Raw genomic sequence first — 16,781 nt, 5'->3', positions numbered from 1 at the left:
TCCTTTTACTAAACAATGTTTTATTAGCAAATGTAAGAAAATCCCATTGTGTGCTCAAGAAAGTGTCTGATTTTGCGGGAAAATCGATCAAATGACAAAATAAACACGAACAACAGATGAATTTTATGACTAGTGGAGCAAGTACTGATATAAATAATCTCACAGAACAAACTAAAAAAGAGACAGAAATTTGTTGGACTTGTATTTGCGTGTAAAACTGTCCTGTGCACAGGTGTGACAGGTGTTTAGTTTGGTCCAAAGTAGTCGACCACGCCGTTGCCTTTACGACCATCGAAGAAGAAGAAGTTCCGGTGAGGAGCGTCTCTTTGGGAGAGAGCCTGAAGCAAAAGACACAGGGAGAAATGGAAAAGATAAGTGACACTTTCCAAAGTTGTTTTTTAACGACCCATTAAAGTCACATTGCGACAATTTATCACTTGACGAAAATTGACGTTTTCGTAGAGAAGCGACAGTCTATGAAATATAATGAAACAAAGTTGTTATGATTATTACATTGTTTGACCTTTTCAAGAACAAATTATAACTAATGCCACAAAATATTTTGGCAGGTAAAATTGTGAGGGTGAGTAAGTGAATGTTTAAATGTACCAACCAGTGGGAAGAACAGTTTTAATACCAGTTCTCCATTTTCTTATGGACCACAGGCCCACACAACGCCTGCCTGTCACACTTAAAGTTCTTCCGTGATTCAGAGTTCAGTTTGTGTGTGTGCGATTCCCCCGGCGAGACATCGCTCGGCCAGTTGCAATGGGTTTCATCATCATCATCATCATCACAGAGACGGCAGGTTGGCCTTGTGCCAATATAATGCAGTCTGACTCTGAACTGTCATTTCATGGTAAAACATGATAAGAAGCTTTATGTGTTACTCAAGATCTTTTCAATTCCAGTAATCATGGTGAAACCACGCAGAAACCAAGGAAGAGATGACTGATTAGTCCATCGGTGATTGGATTTTCAGAAAACTTAAAAAGGAATGATGCATGTTATTACTGGCTGGGCATTTTTAAAACGCTGCGCTGATGAGCCTGAGGGGGTTAGCACAACACTGTGCATCAAGGATGCATACAAATTATTATTACTGGTCTTTGTCTTCATGTATTCATTTATATACCTATGTTCACTTTATTTATTTACATTTACCGTTTAACTTTCAGTGAATTTCAAAGTTCAAAATTTAATGTTTTTACTTCAACTGTGATCTTCGAAAATAAAGATTATTGATCAACTTTAAAATATCCTGCTACATCCTTGTCACAACTCTAATAACCAATTTTTAGAGATAACTGACAAAAAAAAAAAGCCATTTTTTCCTTCAAATATCTTTTTTTTTTTCCTTCAAATATCACCATACGGGTCAGGCTCTAAACTATAGTGAATACTTTGTGTACAAATATTCTCTGTATAACTGTTCAGTCATATGTTTTCCACTGGACTTCAGACTAATGGTCCCATTATGGTCTTTTACGTTACAATGGGTTTAATGTTGTTCAGCTCGAGGACAGCATAAATCATTTCAGAGCATCACACTACGTTTCGCTGTGGTCACCGTGAAAATCGTTTCTACACAGAGCAGAGTCGCAGCTCTTTTTCTGGATCTGACCCAGAACCAGCTGAGTGGCCACCTGTCAGCTGACTGACTCCCCTCACACACCAGACTGGTCATCCTCATCATTTACTACAGCAGGGTGAATATCACAAAATGCATCAGAGACAATAACATTAACCTGTTCTGAATGTTTCCCGAAGAACTGCCTAAAAAGCTTCCTGATGTTTACATGCTCACCTTGACAATTTCCTGTCCCAGAACTCCTCCCATGACAGCGCACACTGGAGACATCTCAGAGAAGCAGTAGCTGAGGACAGACAGTAGAAGGAAATGTACCATTGTGACTAAACAGAAAACGTGATGTTAAGGAAATGAGAAACTGAGAAAGTTTCTGGCGCCAGAGCCATTAGTGGCTCTGGCGCCAGAAACCCTGCTAGTTTGTCAGCTGATTTTTATGTTGTGCTGTCTAGCAACACCACCATTATTGTGGTGGCAGAGCTGAACTAAATGCCTTTTCACTGACAGCAGAAGCACGAATCTTTAGGTTAATCAAAGTCTGCTATCGCCCTCAAACAGATGCTGGGAAACACAAGTGTTGGTACATAAGCCAGGAAACATAAGTAGTGAATACACAGCTAGCAAGAGATCTGGAGACGGCAGACTTTACAGCTAACTATCGGCCCTGTGTCGGCAGGCTACTCGCTCTTTCTCGGCCCTTGGTCAGGAACTTATGGAGTTTGCTCTGCGTGTTTTTTCAAAGTTGAAGTTTACTGTTGGAGCGGCTGATGACAGCATGGTGCTGTACGTGTGGTTTTGGTGATCTGCAGGTGAAAAGTAGTGCTCTACTAAAACTGGACTAAATTTCGTGAAAGGTTTAAGTTTCTTACATTAAAACCTTTATTCTTCCAGCATATGGTACAGAAGGTTCTAAAGATGACCCTGAATATATTTACTTGCAAAAGCAGGTAAAAAGTAAAATCCTTCCATTATATTACAGGGTTGTTTTTTTTTCCAGAACTACAAGTTTGGTGCCACTGCAGGAATGGTGGATTGTTGATTAGTCTCTACATTCAAAGAGAATTTATCCCCACAAGGAGGCCCACAGTGGTCAGAGAAGTGGCATAGACAAACATCCTGGAAGAAAAAGGCCAGACGAAGGAGCACCTCTATCACACGCAGATTAAGTTCATGTTAGGAGTTCAATTTGCCTGCAGGTCACAACAGAAAGGCACTCGAGCCAAACAGATGCACATTTGTATGGTGAGGGCAACAACAGGTTAACATGGGACAGCTGGTTGTGACAGGGAAAATAAGGAAGTGTCTTATTAGGACAAATACATATTGTGTATCTTTTTTTTTTTTTTTAAATGGGCAACCCATCAAACCAGCCCTCTGCACACCACCGGATGATCAGCGTTTAGGGTCACAGCAAATTAATGAATTATGATAATCAGTTAGTCACATGCGTAAAAAAAAAAAGTCACAAGACAGTTAAAAGATGCTTTGTACCTGATGAAGTCATCGTTCAGGAGGTCACTGCTGACTGCCAAGGCCTCGAGGACGTCATCACGGATCTGTCTCAGGAGCTGGCTGTCTCCCGCAAACGACTGTGGGTCGGGGTCACGGCCCTTGTCTGTGCGAAACTTCAACAGAACTGTGGAGAAGGAGGGAAGACAGAAAAGAAACAGAAGGAGAGCGGGAAACGGGAGAAACAAACGGAGGGAAAGAAATGACAGTTGAGAGGCTGGAAACAAGTTGAAACCATTTTTCTAAGGCAACATTTTCCATATAATCTATTGCACTATTGCCATTTATAATTTCGTCACCTTTTCAAGCGACTTCCATGGTGAATTGTCATCTTATGGAAAGACAGCATCTCATTTTGACTGCTGCTCCCTTTGAAACGGGATAAGATCGGTATGTGGTTGCACCATCAACCATTTCATCCGATTAGGCCTACATTTCCCCACATCAAGTCAAGAGTGTGCACTTACAGGCTGATGCATGCAGAGTTGCACACATACACCTGCAGAGGTTCAGCCAGGAAATATTAGGGTGTTAAAACAAAACAAAAAAAACTCCTTCCTGTCTCTCAGTTCATCTACAGGACTGACTGAGAAATTAAAAATCAGAAGCGTGCACTTTATTTGGTCATGAGCAATATTTCAAACAGTAACTGACTCCAACTTTGCCACCCAGGGTGCACACATCAACACTTCGCCCCCATATTTCCTGTTCGTCCATTAAATTAAACCACATGAGGAAGTAAAGTCCTCCCACGGCCATTTCCACCAGCGTGGCACGCACGCACGCGCACACACACACACACACACACACACACAAGCACACAAAAACAGTGGCAATGAATCATTTTCGCACCTCAGCTCTGCCCTTTATCAGAGAAACTTTGTTAGTAGAAAGTTAAAGACCGGCACAAATGGCATCACTCTCAGGTCTGTGCCAGGCAGGAAATCAAACAGAATTTCATCACAGAATATAATAATGTGTACACGGTTGGAACAACGATAGTATCTCTAAACCTACTCATGTAGATTATATGTGAGGGGAAATATTCGAAATGGCCCCTTCATGTTAAAACCTGCATATGAAGGTCAAATACAAGAACCATATTTTTTACATACATTAAAACAATATCTGTACAGCGAGTGAGAGGAAGGTCATGTTCATTTGGCAGAGCTAGTAGGAGAACATCAAAGGTCTGTCAACGGGAGACATGTTTCTGAGTGTGATCTATTTCCTTCTTTTTTTTATATATGCTGTAATACACAGGAGATTTCTTCAGTTTCTATTCTGTCCAACTATTTATGTATAGGTGTCATCTTTTCTCCTGTTGGTCAAAGTTACTAGTCAGACTGCCTATATATTTAACAAAGGAAATTATATAGATCAGAGATTCTAATGATAAAAAGCAAAAACACACACACACACACACACACACACACACACACACACACACACACACACACACACACACACACACACACACAAAACACCCACGCTTCAGATCACCCGACTGTTCCTAGTGAGACAGGAAGCAGTTGTAACAGAGGAAGAGCCACTTCCTCATCGGTCGCCCAAAACAACAACCGCTAGCTCCAATTATAGAAACAGCGAAGGAATAATAACACTGCCTCCTGTCTCACCTTAACTAAATTAAAAAAAAACAACTAGACGGTGTTTCCACTCAGACATTAGCCTGAAACACGGGAGACTGAAGACGATGCAAGGCTACAGTAGGTAGGTGGGTTTCGGAGTGGGGAGTAATTAGACTGAAGGCCCGATGTCTGGGTCAAACCTAATATCAACCGGCCAAGATGTTCAGATTAAAAATATGCCTGCAAACGATGAGTGACTAAGAAGCAAACTGGCTGTTTAGTAAACAAATGTACCGGACACCCACTGTCACATGGCAGCATCTGGCTGTACTCGCACTGGGGAATGTCTGTCTAATAATGTCATTTTGGAAATAAATGTCGTCTATCGGCCAGTCGGTCTTGTTCACATCTGATGTGGTTTTGAACAGACTCAGCTTTGGGTGTGTCAATAATGAAACCTGCCTCATCCGGCATTCGGGTGCTGCTAACCTACCTGAGTGAATTTCATCTGTCCGCTTTTTGGAGGAGATTGTTTGTCACATTATGAGCTTGAAAAAAATTTAAAAGACTTACACACCCTGAAAAGAATTCAAATTGGAGGAAACAATACATTTCATGAAAGTAATTTTATGTGAAAAAATACTGGCCATTGTGAGATTTTCTAGTCTTTTCTAGTTCTACCCGCTTCAAAAACCCAGTGATGGTTTAATCCTGATGAAGCCTCTCTAGAAGTGGGCAGAGGCAAAATAATGCCATCAGTGAGATTGTGTGAATTGCTGGATATGCACCAATATTTTACTTGAAAGCTGATCGTCATTTTGGTCGATGATGCCGATACGTTTTTTTGTGAAAGACTTACAGGTATGTTTTAAGCTTTTTTAGACATGAAATCATTAAAGTTTAAATTTGTGCGGTGTTGTGATCATACATCACAAATAAGCCAGTGTCACAATCAAAATAAGACTAGGCTGACATCCAGACGGATGACAAACTGAAGGAAAAACCAACATAAAGTGTCTCAGTGAGGTGTTGGGCCACCACGAGCTGCCAGAACACCCTCAGTGCTCCTTGGCAATGGTTCTCCAAGTCTCTGGACTCTACTGGAGGGATGAAATACCATTCTTCTGAGAGATATTCCCTCATTTTATGCTTTGATAACGGTGGTGATGTCTACACATCGGTCCAAAATCTCCTATCGGGTTGAGGTCGGGTTACTAGAAAGAACACAGCACATGATTCACATCATGTTGATCCTCTTTTATTCTGGTTTCACCTTTCATTTTTCACCCGTCTGTATTCCTTTCTATTGCTGACGTTTGAATACGCTAATAGCACATTATGCCAATGTCTCTCTGCATCTTATTTCCTCAGTCCTTATATATGAAAGCTATTCTGGTGCGTTGGTATCAAGTCCTTAGCTCTTACCATCAGTGTCATTTGCTGATGGACAAAGTTTGCAAGATTTCTAAAAGTTGACAAAAAAAAATAATTCTTATGACTTCTGTTAGGACTGTCACTCATCTTATCCGTTTCTTAATTTATGCTGCCCGGGTGCAGGGTCATTGCATAAAAGATCAATTATTTGTAATAATGTTTTTATTCTAACTCCCCTTAGTTAACAACAATTTAATTACGGACTGATTTTTCTAACTTATAACATGTTGCACAGTAGTAATGCACCATCATTTTCGTTGGATCTACTTTTTGCAAAGAAATACCGATTAACGAGGAACAGTATAAATTCTATATGATCTTTAAAGATCATATTAACGTGCAAAACAGCACTGTTCCGTTTCATATTTGTGACCTAAGCATCCTGCCAAAGCTGAATTTAATTTTCATTATTTACTGCACTTATACACAGAACACTTTTCAGAACTTACAAGTGTGCACCCGATGAGCATTTTCTGGATATTTCCTGTTGTTATATGCTTGTTGTCATGTGGTGTAGGTGTCGGGCTGTTCTCTATTCTACGCTCAGTGCACATGACTGGCCATGGACAGCCTGTGATGGAAACTAGCTTGAAGCGTTTGGGGATGGTGCAGGGCCAGGTGACGGGGGGGGACAATAACAACTCTTAAGAGAAGGTCATTAGACACTGTAAATAACCTGAAAAACAGGAAGGTACAATTTAGATTTATTTAAAGGGTCAAAAAGTTCCTCAGGGTTGATGGTTCCTAAACATTCGACAGGTCATATGCAGTTATTCATGTGGAACTCAGCGTAACAACACTGTTTTTCCCCACCAAATTTCGGATGGAATTTTACAAAGTCTTAATATGACTTGGTTTATTATTGTTATTTTCTTTTCAAACTCTACCGAAGTTGACATTTAACACTTCACCATTTGCTCAAAGATGCCATTTGACAAACTTTATGGACGCGATTTTCCACGCATGTGCAATGACAGCTCATCAGCTAAATTGTGACCAGTAATTTTGCATGTTAATTTTATGTGTTTCAGTCTCACTGCAGGGTTCCTACGCAATTTCAGTTTCAACTTTCTATACTTTTTTTTTTAGACCTTTTGGGATTCTTGGTGATATTTCATCAACTCTCTGTATGGAAATTCTGTTTGACTCCTGCCTCCCACACAGAAATTCAGAAGACCACTTGTGCACTTTACTGCTCATTTAACTGACAGTTGTGTCAACTAAAAAATATCACTTTCATTGAAAAATTCTCTCTCATTGAGTGCATAGTTTCACAACAAATATGAATTCCTGAATCTGTACTAAGAAAAACTAAGAAAAAATGCCATGCTTTGTAATTTTAAAGCATAAAATTTGTCAGATTTAAAGATGATAATTCCACCAATTCAAGAACACCACAAGAACTAAACAAATGTCAAACTTCAATTTCAAAACATTTAAAAACCCAGAAAATCAACTTTCTAGATTTGCAACTACTGATCATCTTCATTATCTGTAAACCTGTACTGACTATTTCTTCACTCAATTGATTGATTAAACTGTGAATAATAAAACAATGCCCATCAGCGGCTTACAGAGCTCAAAGTTTCTTAAAAGTCTGATAATAGGTTATTGTTTCTGACAAATATTCAAAAAATATTAAAGGTTTTGAATTTAAAAATGGAATTTCCCCATCACAGGAAAAAAAAAAGCTGAACCTCCTACCACTAAACCCTTTATACTTTTACTTGCTTTATAAAATGAGGCTTTCTTTAAGTACCGTGAAGCAGGAAGTAGTCCACTGGTGTTCGCTTCAGACCAGCTTTGGCCTTCTCACTTGTCCAGTCAACCTCCAGAGCCTCCTTCAGAGTGCAGAAACTGGCCGTCTGTTTGGTTGGAGATTTGAAAAAAAAATTATGTCATTTGTAGACAAACATGAAGCATTGTCTAGCAATATTTTATTTAAGGAAAACTGTTTATTTGGATTTATCACCTCCACCAAGGAGGTTATGTTTTCACCTGCGGCTGTTTGTTGGTTTGTTTGTTTATTTGTCAGCAGGATTACAAAAAAAGTACCGAACACATTTGCATCGAACTTGGTGGAGGGATGGGGCATGGGCCAGGGAAGAACCCATTAACGGGGTTGCGAGATAGGACGTTTTTCACCTTAGCCGAGCAATGCACTCCACTGAGTGCCTTTTTGGTTTAGATACAGTATGTGATCATAAATGTCAAAAGATACACCGTTGAAATAAATTAGACTAATGTCTACAAAACCTGTTTTAGAGCAAAAAGCAACTATTTTAAAAGATAAACACTAGTTTATGTTTGTAAGAAACAACAAAAAGCAATACAGAAAGAGGATTGCTTTCATTTTGGGACTTGTGGGGAAGAAGAAAAGACAGTCAAACCTCACAAATGATCAAAAGTGTTTTGACAATGTTTTCCTTTTTGTGTAATTTCCCAATATTTTCCACTTCTCCTATCTTAACATCTTCCGCAGATTACCTCCAGGCTGTATTTAAAGGAAGCCATTTTACTCACCACCCATACAGTCATTTCATGGAGCCAAATAGATGGAAATAGAAAATAGAAAATAGAGATTATTTGGCTACGAAATACGGTCTTCAACTACCTTTTTCACCATGGTGGTCTCGCTGGGGTCAACCTTAGCTTTCTTTGCCTCTGGCCCATTGTTAGACTCTCCAGTCGGTTTCACTACTTTCAGTTTCTCCCTAAAGAGAGAGAGAGAATGAAGAGAAAGATATTATCAGCAAACACAAGTTGGTATGGTTTAGGAAACCAAGCTCACAAGAAAGTTCTGTATTATGTATGGAACAGTGTGTTCACATACTGTTCATGCGCAACCGTCTGTTTCATTCATGTTAGCTGTAGTGGACCTGATCGCTAAAAAAACAGCAGAAAACAGTGTAAACTTGTTTGCTCAGAAGAAAAATAATTACAATGCCACCTGTCATTTGCCATGAAACTGCTTTGTGACCATAAGTGAAATTCTAAAATTTCATCAATGCCACTATGAAAAAAAGTTAAATTAAATCTGAATTTCACAAACATTCAACTTCCGCTAATGTGCTTAGCAAGCTCAAATCACATTTCAGTTGTACTTTTGGGGGGAATATGGACTTAGATAATGTGTTTGCTAAAACCTTATCATTACATTATGTTTAGTAATGTAATATCAGAAATTGTTAGCATGGGTGTGCCCAATAGCATGGGGGGGAAAAAAAAAAAAAAAAAAAATCAGATCTGAGAGCACTAGTCTGAAATATTAACACTAGACTGTCAAGCTGAGAGAGTGATACATTGATTTGATAGGAGACAAGACACTTTCTGGTATTCAGTTATTGGACTATGGTAATCAACTGTAGCTTAAATGTAATTTTTTCCTTGACTTAGAGGTTCAATTACAATAAGGTTATACTATTGACTGAACTTATTACACTGTTAAAAACAACCATTAATATGCGTCGCCAAAAAAAAAAAAAAAAAAAGATCAAACTATCGAAATTCGTGTCACAAATATCAAATTGCAGTCAATATCACTCAGCCATGCTGCAGTGCTCTTGATCAAGGCAATTAACCCACAGCGGCTCCCGTAAGCTAAAAATGAAACCGTGTAACTGTCACGTGGGCAAATTCATGTTAAGTCCACACTTTGAATTGCTGCCCACACTCACTCGACATAGTTGTGTTCCCGTCCGAGGTTGCAGAACATGTAACCATAGTAACCATAGACGTCCCCACAGAAGACCTTGATGTTGCGCTGAGAACAGAGCTGGTCGACCCGCACCATCAGGTCTCTGGAGCAGCCTGTCAGACACACCTAAGCGAAGCAAAAACACAAAGGGTGGAAGGCTAGAAGGTTAGCTGACATCCTTCTTTTGAAAGAATTGTAATGCAGAGTTTTAGAGTCTGCATTACAATGCTGCACATGTGGCTTCTTCAGGGATTACAACCTGGAGTTTATGGGAAAAAAGTTAACCAAGGTTAAAGAAAACAAAGCTGTTTCTGGGGCAGCTGTGGCTAGAGTGGTTCATCCACTGATCAGAAGGTCGGTGTTTCGATCCTCGGCTCCTCCAGTTCACATGTCGAAGTGTCCTTTGGAAAGATGCTGAACCCCGAATTGCCCCCGATGGCTGCGCCATCAATACGTGTGAGTGTGAATTGGTGTATGTGGCATGTAGTGTAAAGCACTTTGAGTGGTCGTTAGACTAGAAAAGCGCTATATAAGTGCAGTCCATTTACCATTCATCATCAATACGTACTGAACCTGTTGCTGAGGGCAGATTTAAAACACTGTATGAGTACGCAGAAAAAGCAAAAACAAACATTGAAAAAAAACAGCTCCATAAGTTGCTGTTGCTGTTAAGGGTACATTCCGACTAATTTCAATTTCTCCTGTGATCCAGAGATACATGTATATCTGAATATATTTGAAGCTTCTATAACTTCTGTAATACATTTGTTTAAAAGCAAACAAACAGTAAAGGCAACGGTTTTTGCCAAAGATACAGTCTTTTCTGTTCCTCTAAATATTTTACTCCTTCACCATATGTGCAGAGATGGATGCTCATGGACCTCTTGCTGTCATAACATACATTTTATTCATTAACAGTAAGGTTTGTACTTTCTATACTTTTTTGCAACTTCAATCTCTAAAACTGAACTCCCACTGCGCATTGTTCTGTTGGGCACCTTCTCCTCCTCTACAACCCTGCCGTTCTGATATTTTTTGTTATTGCAAGCAGTATTGTTATGTTAATGGGAATGGAAATGAGTGAATAATGTCTTGCATTTAATCCCTAAGGGACACAGAGATGTATTTTACTTATGAAAACTGGCTGCATTCCTTAAAAAACAAACAAACAAAAAAACAAAACAAAACAAAAACAAAATCCAGCGGTAACTGGAGTCTTGGAACGACAAAACAACTGCGAACACTGGCTGGTCAGCTGTCCAACTCACAGACACACCGACAGCAGCAGCCCAACGACCAAACAAAACCAACACAGGGACACGGTAAAACCAGGGTGGACTGGTGTCTGACTGTAAACAACTGACCAAGGGGCTGGTCCACCTTATCCCGCCGACCCAGTCCAGCACACCCAAAACACCCCCAGCTCACTGATAAGACTGATGCTGCATCTTTGGCATCACTGAGTTGTCAGAGTCCCACACAGCAGCAGGCAGACGAGGGTCAAGGACCAGTGTTGCTAAATACTTTGAATCATTTTAAGTGTCTTGAGATAGCAGATTGTCAAGATTGGCTTACATACCTATGAGAGGCTATAGAGTAGGATCCCACCATCTGGAACCTATATACAGCCTGAATTCTACCTGACAAGTGAAACAAAATGCCTCAGTTTCATCTTTAATACAAGGGGCAACAACTTTTAAAAAAAGGTGGAACAGCCTGGCAGATATGCAAGATCAGCCACTAACCTCCACCTTTTTCCTTCCTAGAAATGATTTGCAAGCATTATCTGATCCAGAGTAAGCACGTGACTAAAGCATCAGAAAAACAAGGAAGTAATGGGAGGGAAGCAGAAACACTGAGCTGCTTTCACACATGCACTGCAACCCTGAACTTATCTAGACATTACGTTGAGAAGCTGTATGTTAGAACGCAAACGTGAGAATCAGTTCTGACCAGACATTAAACGGACTTTACCCTGCCAGCTCCCTAGTACAAAGTCCGTTTAATGTCCCATCGAGCCGACATGTGAACAGAGCAGGTCACTGTCCAGGGAATTAACAGCAAGCGAGTGGGTGTGTTGATGACGTTTCTATCCTGCCTCCTGCACACTCTACCCAGGCAGGAGTGTTTCCACTAGATGGGAACACGTCTGAAATAGACAATCTCTGGTTGTGTGCTGCATGTGTTAGAGGGCAACTCTGGACAGTGGGTAGACCTGAATCTTCATGAGAAAACAGCTCTGGAATCTCCTTTTTTAAAAAGGATGGCATTAAAGACAAAGACAACCTATGTCCTAATGAGGATCTTACTATTAATCAAGTGATCCTACATTAATACCGCAATAATATATTACCCAAATTAGAACAATACTAGTTATTTCACATGAGACATTCTTGTACTTGTGTTTTTTGTTTGTGCTCTTCTCAATAGAAAACCAGTGGAAAAGGGATAAAAAAAAAGTTTTCAGGTGCTCTGAATGTGTAAGAAACTGAAAAAAGTTGTATACTTGTTGGCCTCTCATGATATTATTTATGTGGTATTTTTCTGTTCCTTCTTGAAAAAAAAACCTAAAACAAATTACTGCAGGACAATTGCAAACAAAAACAAAAAAAAACTGTATTGTAAAGGCAAAGAGAGTGACTAAGAGTATCAGTAGCGAGTCAGCTGTACTCTGCAAGTACCAGATGGACAGTGTGTGTTTTTCTATTGTATTCATCCTTCAGTAATTAGGCCTCTCATATGGAAACTGTGACCACACTCCAACCGCTCTACTTTAATCACCCTCCATCTTCCCGCTGAGCCACACACAGACACATCCGTGGAAGAAGATAAAAGCGATAAGTGGTCTACAGCAGAGAGAGAGAGAGACCCCCCTCTGTTTTTCAGTTTTTTTTAAATCTCTTGCCTTTTAAATTGCCCCGCCTTCTCTTCTCTGCCCCTCTCTTCCTCCCTCCCTTTGTCTTACTAACATCCATCTCATCCTGTCCTCACTTCACTTCGTCCTACTGATATTGTCCTCGTCTTCCTCCCATCTATGTCCCTCCTCCCTCCTCCTGACCCTCACTTAGTACCCCCAGAGGGAGGAAGTCTGCTGATAATTCAGACACAACAGGAGGGGGAAAAAAATCTCTCTGTTATTCGTCTGATGGTGTTCAAATACATTCTTCCATTCAGCAGTGATAAAACTGAGATCCAGTATGTGTGTGTACAGCTGCTGAAGTAACTTTTATCGTGTACCCTAAAAAAAAAAAAAAAAAAAAAAAAAAAAACCCAATACAATCACCCATTTATTGCTCAATCTAAATAAAAATATAATCATAAGTTTGTTATAGTACATTGTACCAATTATGTCATCATGTTTTACCAAGTGGGAATTAAATTCCTACTACAAGAAATCACAACCTTTTCACAGGATTCAGATATGTAAGGAAATAATAATAAATCATTTTGCTAATTTGTAATTTTACCCAAGTCAAATGATGCAATCAAAAAATTCAAGAAGTTCTGGCAACCAGAGTTTGAGTTATGATGCAATAAAACCTTGTATCAACTCAACATGGTGACTCTAGGATTTGACATACAATGGTGAAACCTTTTAAGCTGAATTTAAAATTATATGGTGTTTAAGGGTGTTCACATCCAAATTGGATCAACCGTATAGGAACTGTAGCCCTTCTTCTACACAGTCCCCCAGTTTGTGAACAGTGCAGCAGGACAATGTCAGTGCTATATTTTCCACACTCTTCACTCAGTACGTAAACTTCAAAAAAATGAAATGCAGCACTTGAACCTGTCGGCTTCATTTCAATTTCAGTTTCTTTTAGTTTCAGATCCAGTGTCCTTTCAGTTCTGTCCTAATACCTTCTCCTTGTATTTACTCAAATTAACCATCATAAATGACATTTAGTATAATTTTTTATTAAGCTTCTGAATGGTGCCCATGTTTGTTTCTGATTTGTCATGCAGGTCTGACTTTTCAGCAAAGTATTACATGAACACAAAGCTTTAAAAGGCAAAAAAAAAAGCCTTGCATTTTGAATTTTCTTATCAACAAATGAAAGTACAGTTAGTACCATTCTCTACCCACTGAGCACTGCTGTGAACACAGGCCTTATACCAGAGAATACACTCATTATGTAATTAATAGGCTAATTATATCACAAAACAGTTTAATTAAAGATATTCAAAACTAAATGTAATCATTACTATTCCCTGAATAATGAAACCAGCCCCACTTTATAGAAATCAACTTAATGCAGGTGTTTCGGTCCAGGGGCCTGACAGAGAAAAACGAGAGAGAGCTTTTCATGTACGATATGGGCTACAAGCAACATCTAGTGGTCACACTGAGTGGTACAAGACTGGGTGCTCACACTGGTTTGAAGCATCTGAGAGGAAACAACAGTACTGTGCTAACAATCTCAGAGAAGCATTAACACAAAGCAAGATTCAGACAGGACTGTGAAGAGGTAACTCACTAGCAAACATTTTTCACTTCCAGTATTTTAGAGTGCAAATCTCCTTTAATATGTTTCAACATATGATTTCAAGAAAATACAAATTTGGTATACATTAAAGTCAAATCATTCAGCTTAACTCTCAAATTTTAGCGTATTTGAATACAGCTGTTTTTTAAGCATCCAGTCTATTTTTGACTGTCTTGAAAACACTTTCATTTCCACTCACCGCATCAAATTGCAGAAAGAAGTCATCTGGTTTGTCTTCGACTCTGCCTGGGTCGGCGTGGACCTCAACCATTGGGTTGAGGTTCTGTGCTCGCTCCAGAGAGGCCTGAGCCCGATTTTGACCCTGCGCTGTCACCGGGACCAGGAACTGAGCTCGACATGACTCCTCTGACACCTAGTGGTCACACGAATAGGGAATGCATAACAGGGTGAGGATTGTGTTGTTGTACTTTTAAAGAGCTTCCTTAGAGGCCCTTAAACTCAACTTGCAGCGTAAGGCTCTGTTGTGATGTGATTTAGCTGTAGTTAATTCACACTGTGTATCCAGGGGACATTTACTGCCATTCGAAATTCTGTTTCCATTTTTTAAAATAATGTTTTTCAAATATTTATCAATTATTTAACCTAGAATTAAGCTGTTATTGCAGAGTAACTAGAATAAAAACAGAATGTTTCTTTCATCACTGGCTAGTGAAAATTACTGAAGGCTATTACTTTTTCACATGCACCATCTACTGGACATGTGTAGCACTGCAAAGACTTCAGCTGCCACCTAATCTACCACTTCATTATTTCTATGGGCAATCAATATATCAGACAGATGTTTAGTTGATAGCTGAAAACAAAGATTTCTAGATTTAAACTGAAGCCCGAATCCTCTCTGTAGGCGACAATGCGCACTGACGATGTGTACCTGTTCGTGATCCAGCAAAGTGAGTCCTTTAACTCCAGCCAGGATAAGGTTTTTGGCCACTTCAGCACCGAGACCACTTAAACCTGCCAGGAGCACACGGGACCCTCGCAACCTTTAAAAACAAAAACCAAAAAACATATGCAGATATAAATGTGTTTGATCACTGCATGCTTTGGAATGTGATATTGTGCTGTATGGGTTGTGTTTGTAACAAATTAGTAAATTAATCTTTACTTGAACAGCAAGTATATATATATAAATTAAAATAAATATAAAAATGTGGAGAGACAAGTTCAGCATCAGCACACAGGTAAACCGAAACGGACTACTACTGCAAGCAACAGCAGTTTAAGGGGTTAGGTATTTCACTACCATGGAGCATTACAAGCGTCCTGTGCCCATTTACTTTATAAATATGTAACGTGTACTTTAAAGTAATGAATCTATTGGACTGTTGCCCTCTTTCTCAGTTAACTCCGGTCGTGGGAATAAAAATCCGGGCTGTGTTTATCCCAGTCGCAGTATAACCATCTGTGTGGACAATGCAAAGACCACGACCTATACAAGTATCACTATCAATAATCTCAAGGAATCCTCCCAACACTGCATACTCCAATAATGATTAAATCACAACTGCCCCCATTAAAAGAAAAAAAATGTTAAATCAAACACTTTGGTCAAAACCGGTATAACAAGAGTGCGACCAGTCAAACCTTCGGCTGCACCGATTAGCCAAGCGAGCTAACGAGGCTAACTGACCTCTTCTGGGCATCCAGCCCCCACAATCGAATCTGGCGGTCATACTGTGCCGCCTCCTCCTCGCTGATGACCGGGTCCTCTTTCTCGATCATATCGATCATTTCAGTTCACTCTAACGACGGTAACTTCGGTGTAAAGTAACCGTATTGTACCGATATAGATGTAGATGTTTCAAATGCCGCGACAGTCCCGCTGAATGGGCGCTGGGTGATGACGTTGCAGAACGAAACAAAATTCTTTTTCGCATATTTAAGTAAATTTTTGAACATTTTTAGATAATCGCTGTTTAATCGGTTTATTTATCGAAGTACTTTGTCCTGGATTTAACATCAGGCATTTCTTTGTCGCCGTGTTAGTTTTTAAGTGTATAGCTATTTGTAAAAAAAAAAAAAAAAAAAAAAAGCCAGGTACCCAAATAATTGCTCCCACTTGCTGGCTGTTAATTTATGTATCGACCATTAAGCCCTTCATTGTAACTTTAAAATCATTAATGAAAGCTTTTGTTCTACAATTTTTACCTTCATCACACAACTGAGGGCAGCACAAACAACAAGTGTGCGTGGGTAAAATTTTCCCCTGGTTTTGGTCTTTCACGAACAGTTTAACAGCCTTTTTTCCTGGTGTTTGTGCCTTGAGAAGCCTAATGTAACATCTTCAGACAGCTGAATGAGCAGTGGAGGCATTTTTGGGGTGGTGATGGTGATGGGGGGGTGGCTCTCGGGTTCCCAGCTATTTTTCACGTGTCCTATTTAGGCAGCAACAGGACACTCTTTTACCATGATATACTGTAACTAAATTATATGGTAATATAGGTACCTATTTACTG

At 39.6% G+C, this 16,781-nt stretch overlaps 1 protein-coding gene across 1 annotated transcript; it reads right to left on the bottom strand.

The window, feature by feature from the left end:
- On the bottom strand, positions 1–16,191 carry sae1 (SUMO1 activating enzyme subunit 1). Its single transcript, XM_040129900.1, has 9 exons — positions 15,956–16,191; positions 15,197–15,308; positions 14,504–14,677; positions 9,798–9,943; positions 8,735–8,834; positions 7,880–7,985; positions 3,080–3,224; positions 1,808–1,877; positions 1–338 (listed from the first exon to the last, which is right to left on the bottom strand). Exons 1-9 carry the CDS (start codon positions 16,054–16,056, stop codon positions 246–248), a joined length of 1,047 nt encoding a protein of 348 aa, XP_039985834.1. The 5' UTR covers positions 16,057–16,191; the 3' UTR covers positions 1–245.
- Positions 16,192–16,781: the final 590 nt, after the last annotated feature.

This window comes from Xiphias gladius, chromosome 7 (assembly GCF_016859285.1).
Source record: "Xiphias gladius isolate SHS-SW01 ecotype Sanya breed wild chromosome 7, ASM1685928v1, whole genome shotgun sequence".
NCBI classification, from domain to species: Eukaryota; Metazoa; Chordata; class Actinopteri; order Istiophoriformes; family Xiphiidae; genus Xiphias; species Xiphias gladius.
This window is presented reverse-complemented; position numbering and strand designations above follow the sequence as displayed.

What these genes read in the sequence shown, in the direction of transcription:
- sae1 (XM_040129900.1), bottom strand. Translation starts at nt 16,056, where the DNA reads ATGATCGATATGATCGAGAAAGAGGACCCGGTCATCAGCGAGGAGGAG. An exon ending in GGGCTGGATGCCCAGAAGAG is followed by an intron (nt 15,309 to 15,955) that starts GTCAGTTAGCCT and finishes TTGTTTTTAAAG; the next exon opens with GTTGCGAGGGTCCCGTGTGC. An exon ending in CTTTGCTGGATCACGAACAG is followed by an intron (nt 14,678 to 15,196) that starts GTACACATCGTC and finishes TGTGACCACTAG; the next exon opens with GTGTCAGAGGAGTCATGTCG.